The sequence below is a fragment of the Carcharodon carcharias genome, chromosome 2, assembly GCF_017639515.1.
Source record: "Carcharodon carcharias isolate sCarCar2 chromosome 2, sCarCar2.pri, whole genome shotgun sequence".
NCBI classification, from domain to species: domain Eukaryota; kingdom Metazoa; phylum Chordata; class Chondrichthyes; order Lamniformes; family Lamnidae; genus Carcharodon; species Carcharodon carcharias.
In genome coordinates this window covers 200063543-200076145 of record NC_054468.1, presented here as the reverse complement: position 1 = coordinate 200076145, position 12603 = coordinate 200063543, and the positions used below count along the sequence as shown (strand labels likewise).

Sequence of the window (12603 nt, the reverse complement as noted above, 5' to 3'; positions counted from 1 at the left end):
TAGCCATAATCAGCATGAGGCAGAATTAGATGTCCTACAGAACAGATTTGTTAATGTTAGAATGAAAAATTGATGATTTGTTTAAAATTGAGACAAGTGGGTGTTGCAATTGAAATGTAGGAGCAGCAATTCAGTACTTATGAATTAACTTTTTATTTTTATTTTCCAGGATTTTATGGTCTGGGTATGTGACAGACTTTTGCAAGCTCTGATTCCAGGTGCTTCATTTCCAAGGAAATTCATTGTCTTGAATCTCTTAGGAATAATTGCTGACGTTTTTGAAAATTTTGAGGGTAAGCAAGATGGAATGTGATTGTATGCTGTGCTTGTGGGATAGTGCTACCAGGTCCTGAGTCTCTGGTTAAAAACTCTGTCCCATACCACTTACATCTGTACTTTCTAAAACACAGCTACCTAGCCTTTAGCCCTCCACTTGCTGCAATACTTCTGCAGCCATTGATCTGCTTTATTAGATATCCCCCTTTTGATGTGCTTGTCCCTGACAAAATATTTGAGCTCTCCTTTCTTGGCTGTTTCCCTTGGTGTATGGCCCTCTTCTTTGTTCCCTCAAGTCTGAGACTATCTGGCACACAACTGGTTTAGCCATCGGTTGCCAGATCTGGCTGGACCATTTCAAGTGATATTGTGATTAACTCTCCTACAAAAACCACACTAATCCAGGATCATCCTGGAGAGCAAAGATAAACCTTTGTTTCTTTTCTCTGTCACCATATTCCTTTTATGTTCCTTTCCTCTGCCTGTTCTACCCTAACCTCCAATAAGTGTGAGGGACTTAAGAACTTTTTTGTCCCTAATTTGAGATGCTCGGCTCAGCAGCCTCTCTTGGTTCCCCTGCTTCATTTGTTATATAACCCATTCTACCTGCCCTAGCTCTGAACCTATGTTTTTCTCAATTTTCTTTTCTATCTCCCCATATTCTCTCTGAGCTCATTTTTTCCATTAGACCTATCTCTTTCTCGATCTAATCCCACTAAACTAGTAAACACCCAAATTCTCTTCCTGGCCTATATGCTAGTAGATATTGGAAATGGCTACTGCTTTTAGATACTCTCTCCCGTTTTTCAAGAACACTTTCAACACCTCCCTCTTGAAAAAAAACAAAAAATGCCTTCAATCTCTCTCTTTGCTAATGACTGCCCTCTCCAAAGTCATTGAATGTCTTTAAACATCCATGCTTAATTTTAGCATAGCTCTAGTTAGTTACTAAAATAATTTCATCTTGGTATTATAATAGTTTCAATTACTGTGTAGTGAGGACTGTTAAGCATATTGGGAAACAAAGTTATCCACACAGTATTGTGAAATTTGCAGGTCTTTTAAGGCAAAAAAAATTAACATCACCAGTCCTGATAATAGATTTAGTGACTTTGTACTTTGTTTCAAACTGTTTTTCTACAGGTCAGACCTACAGAGTGATGCAAATGACTGAAGTCTTGCAGCCAGCCTATATTGACTCTTTACTAGCGTGTTTGAACAGCACCTTTGAAGAGTTGAAGTTATTAGCCTATGACTTTTTGAAGAAACTTCCAGCTACTATTTTAGGTTTGCAGGTAACATACTTAAGGGCAATGATTAAGGGTGGTTGCTCAATGAATTTCTAATTATCTTATAAGCAGGCTTTGTTTAAGATTGTTTGATAATGTTTATATACCCAATGAAGTACATACAATAAAAGTCCTGTTTCTACTATATCCATCTCACCTCAAGGTGTCACATTTGTCATGCTTGAAAGTGTTCAATTTGAATGTACCTTTGTTTAAATGTTGTGTAAAACAGCAAGAAATTGAAACTGAATAGGTTGGAAGCTTACCAATAAACATTGGGTCAGATTTTGCTGGAGTAGGGCCTATTGCAGCATTTCTTGTTAATTACACTTGTTAGTACATGTTTAGGTTTAAAAATTTTTTTCCAATCAAGTTTATTGGAACTGCACTCTGGTAATGGTAGGGCAAGGGCAACAGGAACCTCAGGACCTTGGTGCACAATGGGACAAAAAGTGTATCTCCTACCAATGAGATTTAAGGATTCAGAAATAAATAGTAAGAACAGAGAAGGAGGGTGAATTAGAATGGATGAATTAAATGCCAAATCAGGTATAGAAAGAGAAATAAAGACACGGAGAGAAAGATTGGATTATGAGAGAAAAAGAAGAGACTGAAAGGAAAAACCAGAGTAAAAAATTATAAACATTTGAAATTCAACATTCAATCTCCTGAAATAATTTGAAACCTGAAGGAATGAGACTGCACACTTGATTGTTTACTTTCTTGCCAAGAGAAGTTCTCAATCATTAACAAAAATCACACCATTGAAAGACTTGCACTGTTAATTATAAGACTTAACTTTCTGTGATGTGTTTGATGGGCAATTAACATACAATTGCTAGCATTTGTGGTGCTTTGCAGTTCATGATGTATCTCTTCCATACTGCAAATTGCTAGCCAATTTGCATATTGATCAGCTGATCAGATGCCATTATTTTTTCAGTAAAATTTTGTCCAATAGCTTAGTTCCCTAAGCAATAGCATTTAACCTGTAATTGATTTCAAGATGTGTCTAATTTACAACGGTTCTCTACAGGAAATAATTGATTAACTAGAAGATTATAGAGTAAAATTTCAAAACAGGTATGCAAGAAACAATCCCTGCATCTGAATGAATAGGCCCAATGTGCACATAATGTTAAAAGGACTCATTTCCATCTAACTTGTGAGCTATGGACACTTTATGGCCAGCCCAAGGCAACTTGCTGGAGAAGAGGCCTTCGAAATCACTGCCCTGCCACCAGCAGCAGCCTGCAGATAAGTCCTTGAAAGAGGATCAACAGTGGGAGTAGGTGTTGTGTGGTGGGTAGTATGGTGGGCTTTGGGGCTGTGATGGGGAGAGGAGACAAATTTCTTGACCCATATTTTGTGTGCTGGTTCAGTTGGACATTGTGACTTTAAAAGAGGAGTCCACAGCAACAGCAGCTCCAGCTGGTATGCATTGTGTATTATATGATTTACGGCTCATGTCATTATAAAACAACATATTTTCAGACTTGTGAAAAGTGAATGTGCTCCATTCATATTCTATATTTAGATTTAGAAATAAAATGGAACCAAAAATAAATGTGTTAATATTGTTGAATATACTTCCATTTATTATTTTTAAATTAACCTTTACATATAATCTTGTAGTTCTCCAAGCAGAATAGGAAAGGTTCCTGAGTCAACATGAGAGAAATTAAAATGTGGGGTCAGTGCCGAGGCAGGAAATGTCTTGTATACATGAAACCTGATGAATAAATGGACTGAATGTTTTCTTATTCTACTTTGTAACCTAATTTTCTAACATGCTTTGTTACTTTTTTCTCTGCTAAAGAGGGCTTAGGTCATTTAATTTGTATAGAGTTGCTTTCTATGAAAAAGATTGTCCTCAATTCAGTCCAATGCATTAAACTAGGATGGATCCATTTTCTCCTCAGAGAGGCCTGTTCTACTCTGAACATTGGTCTAATAAGTAAAGTTTTGGAGTTCACTGGAGTAGTGTTTTGATAAACAGGGACAGTGTGATAATGTAATTGGCTTAAGTTGCATTACACTAAATGGGCAATATCAAACTGTGGTTCAAATCCTTCCTCCAAAAGTAGAATAGAATGCATGTGACAGTTTTTGGGATGAAATCAAATGTTTTTGTTCATGGTTTTCAATGGACCATGTGCATTCAATTGCAGAGAAGGCAAAAAAGTGAGCAAGTGGCTGCACCAGCCACACACACTCCAGCCACCAACAAACAACTCACCATCCAGTTTCCCTGTCATTCTGTACTGGGCGCACAGTTCAGTGACATGAGGGATTGAACCTGTGCTCTTTGCCACTTTTGTGCTGATTGTCAATGCTCCACGTTGTTCTACCCATCACTTTATATGAGTACTGTGCAGTATTGCATAGCGTCATGGAATGATACATTGCAGAAGGCAGCCGTCAACTCATCATGTTTGTGCTGGCTGTTGGTGGAGCTATCCAACAAGTCCCACTGCCCACCTTCTCCCTCGTAGCCTGCAATTTTTTTCCCGTCAAGTATTTTCCAGTTCCCTTTTGAAGATTACTATTTAATCTGCTTCCATCACCCTTTCAAGCGGTTCCTAGATCACAACAACTCACAGTAAAGAATAAAATTTCCTTTTGTCATCATTATCTTTAAAGTATGTCACTTAGGGATGCATAGTATCTGTATGTCTTGATGAAAATGAATTTCCTGTTTGCAAACATTCATACAAGGAATGGAATTATTTTGCTTTGTACATATATAAATATTTAGAAGTTGAACATGTATCATGGACTCTGAATTCTCTTGTCATTTACAGTCTCTGGTTCTGTGTCTAATAACATTGCATAGTGGCTTGCTTCTTGCTGATGAATAACCAAATTGTAAATTTTCAGGACTGTTGACTATCTCTTACTTTTCAGTTTAGTAAACCTTCACTCTTGTTGGTAGTGTTGTCTTTTTAGATCTCTTAACATTTTGCCCCTTGATGAATGTTCAGTGAACTACATGAAACAAATGCCATATATGGATGTTTCTTGTTGTAGTTATCCATTTGTGCTACCTTTTGAATTCATTCACATATTCCAGATTTTTGTGGACACCGATGACCAGAAGATTGCTTTATTCCTTTAACATTGCCAATTCTGTTCACAAGATCTGTCAAAGAACCTTATTACTTGACTCCTGCTTCAGGCCTTTGGTGATTACAGTCTCAGGAATTTCTAGTGATTTTCTCTAATTTTCATCAGTTCTGTGCTCATCTCATCATTGTACCATGGAGTATTTATGCATATGGAAATTTCAGTGCCACAAAGCTCATGTTCAGAAATCAGTATTTGATTACTCTGTTAGAAACATTTACACTCAAGAACATGTTAAAAGTACTTAGAGTATATTTGGCTAGTTGTCATGGTTGTTTCTTTTGGCTGGACTTGTTTATTAAATGTTACTCTCTTCCACCCCATCTTACAGGATGGTGAGAAATTGCAAACGCTTTTGCAGACTGCTTTGGCTCTTTCAACCAGTACCAAACCTTATGACTGCATCACTGCTTCATACATCCTGGCTCTTCTGGTACAGCAAGAAGGCTTTTTGTCAGCTTTACGCGCTTGTTCTTTAATTCAACAAACTAGTTACCAGTTTGATGACTTCAGCAAGATTCATGGAAAACAACCTGCAGATAAGGAAATCCTAGAAACCAATATTTTAGAAGGTTAGTGTTACAATGTTATATATTATTACTGGTAAAAACCAGAGCCTGCCTTTTTTGGTTTATTTGCTCCTTTTCCTTGAACTCCACATCGAGTCCAAAAGGAGTTTGTTTACATCAAAGGTAGTTTTTCTTGCTATTTTATGAAGAAATTTCTGCAATTATTTACCAATTGAATTTGTAAGCAAAGATATGGTTTCATGGGGTTGGGAGTCAGTGAGTGGGTTGGTGCTGGTGAAAGCATAATGGTAATGTTACTGGACTAGTCACGTAGAAGTCCAGATTAATGCTGCAGAGACATGAGTTCAAATCCTATCATGGCTGCTAGGCAAATTTAAATTTAATTAATTAATAAAACTGGATTAAATGTTCTAGTCTCATTAATAATAATCATGAAGCTACCAGACTGTTGTCAAAATTCATCTAATTCACTAGCATCCTTCGGGGGGGAGAGAACCTGCTTTTCTTACCCAGTCTGATATATGTGACTCCAGACCCATAGCAACGTGGTTGACTCTTAACTGCGCTCTGAAATGGCCTGGCAAGCTACTCAGTTGTATCAAACTTTTACAGAAAAGTTGAATAAGAATAAAACTGGATGGACCACCTGACATCAATCTAGGCACTGGAAACAACAGAGGTACAACCAGTTGATCCTGTAAAGTCCTTCTCAGTAACATCTGGAGACTTGTGTCAAAACTGGGAGTGCTGTTCCGAAGACAGGTCAAGCTTGATATCGTCATCCTCACCAAATGATACCTCACAGCCCATGTCCAAGACCCCTCCGTCCCAGGATATGTCCTGTTCCACTGGCAGGACAGAAGCACCAGAGGTGCCTACAGAGTGGTATACAGTCGGGAGGGAGTGACCCTGGGAGTCCTCAACATTGACTGCAGTCCCCATCAATCTTCATGGCATCAAACACTGGTAATTCTGCTGATTAATCACCTACCACTGTCCCTTAGCTAATCAATCAGTGCCCTCCTTGTTGAACACCACTTAGAAGAAGCACTGAGGGTAGCAGAGGCACTCAATGTATCCTGAATGGGGAATTTGAAATCCATCACCAAGAGTGGCTTGGGAGCACCACTTCTGACTGAGCTGGCCAAGTCCTGAGCCATATATATGTGCCGCACCAAGCTTGCAGTAGGGGGTGAAAGAAGCATAAAGAGGGTAAAAGCTACTGGACCTTACCCTCTCCAATCTACCTATCACAAATGTATCTGTCCATGACAGTATTGGTATGAGTGGGCACTTCACTGTTCTTGTAGAGACATGCCGAGGACACGTGCATCCACTACCACTGTCCTAAATGGGATAGATTTAGAACCGATCTAACAGCTCAAACTGGCCATCCATGAAGCACTGTGGGCCATCAGCAAAAGCATAAATTTTTCAAGCTCATGATCCAGCATATCTCTCACTCACTGTACTATTATCAAAAAGATAAAGGGATCAACCCTGGTTCAATAAGGAGTGTGGGAGACCATGTCAGGGGCAGCACCAGGCATACATAAAAATGAGATGCCAATCTGATGAAGCTGCAATGCATAATAAACAGCAGAAACAGCATGCGATAGGCAAAGCTAAGCGATCCCTTAACCAAAAGATCAGATCAATGCTCTGCAGCCCTGTCACATTCAGTATGAGTGGTGGTGTACAATTAAATGACTAGCAGGAGGAGGAGGCTTCAAAACATCTCCATCTTCAATGATGGGGGAGTCCAGCATGTCAGTGCAAAAGACAAGGTTGAAGCATTTGCTTCCATCTTCAACCAGAAGTAGATGATCTTATGCAGTCTTCTCCTGAGGTCTCCACTGTCACAGATGCCAAACCTTGACCATTTCAATTTGTTCCACATGATATCAAAAAAAGGCTAAACGCACTGGATACAGCAAAGGCAATGGGCTACGACAGAATCCTGGCTGTAGTAATGAAGACTTGTGCTCCAGAACTAGCCGTGCCCTTAGCCAAGCTGTTCCAGTACAGCTACAATATTGGAATCTACCTATCAATGTGGAAAATTGCTCAGTTAAGTCTTGCAAAAAGCAAGACAAATCCAATCCAGCCAATTACTGCCCTTCAAACTTTATTGATAATTGAGATTAGTAATGAAAGGTGTCATTGACAACGTTCTCAAATGGCACTTACTCAGCAATAACCTGCTCACCGATGCTCAGTTTGGGTTCCACCAGGGCCACATTGCTCCAGACCTCACTATGACTTTGGACCTAACATGGACAAAAGAGCTGAATTGTAGAGGTGCTCTGAGTGTGACTGCCCTTGATATCAAGGAAGCATATGATCAAGTATGACATCAAAGAGCCCTAGCAAAATTGAAGTTAATGGGACTCCGGGGTGGAGAGAGGGGGAGCTCTCCATTGGCTGGAGTCAAATGTAGCACAAAGGAAGGTGATTGTGGTTGGTCGAGGGGAATCATCTTAACCCCAAGCTATCAATGCAGAAGTCCCTCAGGGTAGTGTCCTAGGATCAACCATCTTCAGCTGCTTCTTCAATGACCTTCCCTCCATCATAAGAACAGAAGTGGGGATGTTTGCTGCTAATTGCGCAGTCTTCAGTACCATTCACAACTCCTCAGATGCTGATAGAGTCCATGCATGCAGACAACATTCAGACGAGCTGATAAGTGCCAAGTAACATTCAAACCACACAAGTGCCAGGCAACAACCATCTCTAACAAGAGAGAATCTAACTATCTTTCCATGACATCCAATGGCATTATCATCACTTAATTCCCCACTATTAACATCTACTGACCAGAAACTGAACTGGACGAGCCATATAAATACAGTGGCTAAAAAAGCGAGTCAGAGGATTGGAATTCTGCAGCGACTCCACATTAGTCTACCATCTACAAGGCATGAGTCAGAAGTACGATGAAACACTCTCCACTTGCATGTATGAGTGCGGATCTAACAATACACAAAAACTCAACACCATCTAGAGCAAGCAGCTGCTTGATCGGCATCCCATCCGTCACCTTAAACATTCACTCCCTTCAGCACAGGTGCACGTAGGCAGCAGTATGTGCAATCTACAAGATGAATTGCAGCAACTTGCTGAGGCCTCTTTAACCGCACCTTTTAAACCTTCAGCTCTGCTACCTAGAAAAACAAGAGCAGCATTTGCATGGGAATATCTCTACCTGCAAGTTTCCATTCAAGTCGCACACCATCCTGGCTTGGAACAATATATGCTGAATCTGCTATCTATTACTACTGTTGGGGAGGGTTTAAACTAGATCGACAGAGGAATGAGAACCTGGGAGGGAGCTGAGATTGGAGAGCAGCAAAACTGGTAACAGGTAGTAGAAAATAGTAAGCGAAATTAGAAGACAGACGAAGCAAAGGCAAGCATCAAATAGGAGCAGAATGCAGAATAATGTTAAAAAGACAGAATTAAAGGACCCTTTCTGACTGCACGCAGCGTGCGCAATGTGTTTGATGATTTGAAGACAGAAATTGTGGTAAATGGGTAAGATTTAATTCCCGTTACAGAGGGGTGGCTGTAGGGTGACTAGGATTAGGAATTGAATATCCAAGGATCATCTTAATTTAGGAAGGATAGGAAAAAATGAAAAAGAGTGCTCTCAATAAGGGATGAAATCAGTACATTAGTGAGAGAGGATCTTAGATCGAAGGATCGAGATGTAGAATCAGTTTAGGTGGTGCTAAGAAACAGCAAGGGGCAGCAAACGTTGGTGGGTGTTGTTTATACGCCACCAAACACTAGTAATTTTGGGCAAGGTATAAATCAGGAAATTGGCAATACATGTAACTTGGGTAATATAGTAATCACGAGTGACTTCAATTTACAAATAGACTGCAGGAGATAACCAAAAGCTGTCACAGACAAAAGAACAAAGAGGTGTTGAAGGTGGTGATATTATCTAAAGGAATGTGTTAATTAAGAGTAGAAGACAGGACAGATAAGGTACAGATAGCTCTAGTGGGGTCGATGAAATCCCAGTTGGTATAGTATGAATGGGAATTTGCATTAGGAGATAACTGAGGAGTGAATTGTTAGCTGCTAAATTTCAAAAGAGACGTAACAGTAAGTTTTACAACTGGCAAAAATCATAAATAAGTAAGACAAAGTTTATTTTTCTGGAGTGCTGGCCATAATGACGACATGAAAGATTTCTGTAGATTTGGGCACGGTAACTTCCAAAGAAAGTTTAAACCAATGGGTTTAAAGATCAAAGGGGGAAAAATGTATTTAAAGAAAGTTTGAAAGCTGTACAGGAATGGCCATGTGAGATCTTGAAAGGTGGGCTGTGTGAAAACTAGCCTCTAGCCACCCCAGAGAAGTGTTGTTTGTTCCAGAAAGAAAAGTGTTGTTAAAAGCCTTAGATTTCCATTGTCGAGTGAGAGGGAAAAAGAAGCTGTGAAATACCTCCCAGTGGGTGCCTTGTGGTAATAATCCTGGATGTTTTATAGGTTAAGAATATATTTGGACTATTGCCTGGAAAAGATGTTTATTTGGGAGTTTAGCTGAGTAGAAATCTTTTGGGAAATGTTGTAAGACTAAATTTACTTGTGTAACCGTAATCTTGTGAACTTAAGTTTTCTTTTCTTTTACTAATAAATGTTTTAATTTAATATTTAAAATCCCCTAAAGTAGTAGTGGATTCTTTACTTCTGACTTCAGTACACATACCCTCTCGTAATAAAATACAAATTGCAAATCGTTGTGATAGCTTGGTCAAGTTTCCCTTTGGGATTTGGTCAGCCTAGCAATTACCACTTTCCATACCATAACATTATCTAAGGAAGGATATACTTGCCATAGCAGGAGTGCAACGGTGGTTCACCATACTAATCCCTGGGATGCCAGGATTATTTCATGAGGAGAGATGAGGAAACTGGGCCTGCATTCTCTCAAGTTTCAAAGAATGAGAGGTGATCTAATTGGAACTTATAAAATTCTTGCAGAATGTGACGGAGTGGATGTAGATAGGATGTTTCTCCTGGCTGGTGAGTCTAGAACCCAGGGACATAGTCTCCGAATAAGGGGTAGACCCTTTAAGACTGAGATGAGGAGGAATTTCTTCACACAGAGGGTGGTCAATCTTTGGAAGTCTCTACCCCAGAGGGCTGTGGAAGCTCAATCATTGAGCATTTCAAGACAGAAATCGATAGTTTACTGGTGACTAATCACACCAAGGGATAATGAGATAGTGCATGAAAGTGGTGTTGAGGTAGACAATCAGCTATGGTCTCATTGACTGGCGGAGTAGGCTCGATGGGCTGAAAGGCCTACTCCTGTTTCTATGTTTCTTTGTTCCTATATTGCTGGTCCTTCGTTGTCACTGGGTCAAAATGTTGAACTCCCTTACAACACTATAGGTGTACCTACACCACATGGACTACAGCAGTTCAACAAAGCTGGCTCACTACCACATTCGTGGGCAGTTAGGGATGGGCAATAAAAGCTAGCCTTGCCAGCAACGTTTGCATCCCGGAAATTGTAGTATAAGTTCTGGCATAGAAATAGTTAACGTGGGTCTGGGTATAATACCACCCACATTGTGACGTAAAAGACCCAAGTGTAGAGGGCAATCCTGGACTCGACAGAGATGTGTGTGGAGGGTAACGTGGAGACATCTCCTAGCTTAGACCTTTATACTGTGTGTATATATACTCGTAGTTGGTAAACACTTGCTGTTAAAGTATACAAAACTCAGAACCTCTTTGTGAGACCTACCGAACTACACGGAACATCATACAGCAGAAACGAATTTAAAAAAGAATGTTGCAGTACTGTCTAGAGACTACAGTAGAGATACACCTTGGTTGTACTTAATGGCCAATGTTGTTCAAACGCTGGCATTCAGATTATTGGGGAACATGGTCGACAACTATATCTACTTGTTGTTTGTTCTAGAGTGCTTCATGCCTCGAACATCTCCTCCCGCAGGCACTAAATGCTTCAGCAAAATAACATTGCTTCCTCCCACTCCTGTTGAGAAATTTCAACAATGTTGTTAAGGATACAGAGCCGCTCACACTATAAAAACTGACTTATTTTGATTGTATTTATGAGAACAATTCAGCGTATGATCATGCATTCCTCTTGGTATATTTGAAGGCCAGATTGAAATAATCGTTCCTCTATAACCGAGAGACCCTTTGATTTTTTTTTGTTGATCTAAATGAAAGGGTAAACCTGCTGCTCGAAAGTGTCTATAGAACTCTAGTTTCCGTGTCTTTGGATCCATGTTGTCCCTTTGTTCCTTTGTTCAACAGGAATGAGGAATTCTTCCTTTTGGATCATGGAATTCTACCGTTATGATTCTTTTTCTGACATACACCTAGCCAGCGGCAGGTGTAATTTGGCTCCTCTCTTTAATCCACTGAATATTTTGATCTGGCTTTGACTTACAATTAATGCAAAAAGGTCCTGATGGCTCGCTTTCTGTGATTGCGAGATGCAGAGGGACCTGATAAGAGGTATACAAAATTAGGAGAGGCATAGATAGGGTAGGTAGGAAGAAACATTTCCCCTTTGCAGAAGTATCAATAACTAGAAGGCATAGATTTAAGGTAAGGGGCAGGAGGTTTAGAAGGGATTTGAGGAAAACTTTTTTGCACCCAGAGGGTGGTTGGAATTTGGAGCACATTGCCTGAAGGGGTGGTAGAGGCAGGAACCCTCAAAACACTTAAGAAATATTTAGATGAGTACTTGAAATGCCATAGCATATAGGGCTATGGGTTAAGTGCTGGAAAATGGGATTAGAATAGATAGGTGCTGATGCCAACATGGACACGATGGGCCGAAGGGCCTGTTTCTGTGCTTTATGGCTCTATGTTCCCCCTGTAGCCACTGTTCCCATGTGCAGATAGCAGGATGCCTTCCTGCACTGGGCCATCTTCCTGGTGCTGCCTCTGCTACAGAAATTGCTGGGACAGGATGGCCCAACCCAAGGCCCCATGACCAATAGAGCAACTTGGCCCCCATCTAACCCCAGCCCGCCGCTCTATTTCAGACTCTGGTTCAAACACTGGAAGGAAAGGAGAGAGATTCTAACCAGCTGCAGTCTCAGTCACATCTTGCGCTCAGCAGCAGCTGCCCACTTGCCAATCTCCACTGCCTCTGGCTTGGCTACTTGGGATCCCAGTGCTATCTAAGCATCAAGTGATAGAAGAGGCTGTGCTCCCCAGCCTGCCAATGCCTGAACACCCGGGGCCCCAATTGCTATCCCCTGGAGAGGTGGCTTGCCCTTCCTGGACAGTGTAGATCCAAGTGTCGCTGGCTCAGGAGAACCCACAGCTGCCCACTGACAGTAGGGGCAGCGATAGCCACAAGAGGCTGAATCTGGG

The 12603-nt window shown here is 40.7% G+C and overlaps 1 protein-coding gene across 3 annotated transcripts in view; it reads left to right on the top strand.

Annotated features, from left to right (window-relative positions):
• The window catches only part of thada (THADA armadillo repeat containing), a 423367-nt gene that overhangs the window by 31191 nt on the left and 379573 nt on the right, over positions 1–12603 (top strand). For all 3 annotated transcript variants that reach the window (XM_041182915.1, XM_041182914.1, XM_041182913.1), the window contains exons 14-16: positions 170–293; positions 1420–1571; positions 5023–5263. In XM_041182915.1, coding sequence (XP_041038849.1) covers positions 170–293; positions 1420–1571; positions 5023–5263 — 517 coding nt within the window. The remainder of the gene's footprint in view (positions 1–169; positions 294–1419; positions 1572–5022; positions 5264–12603) is intronic.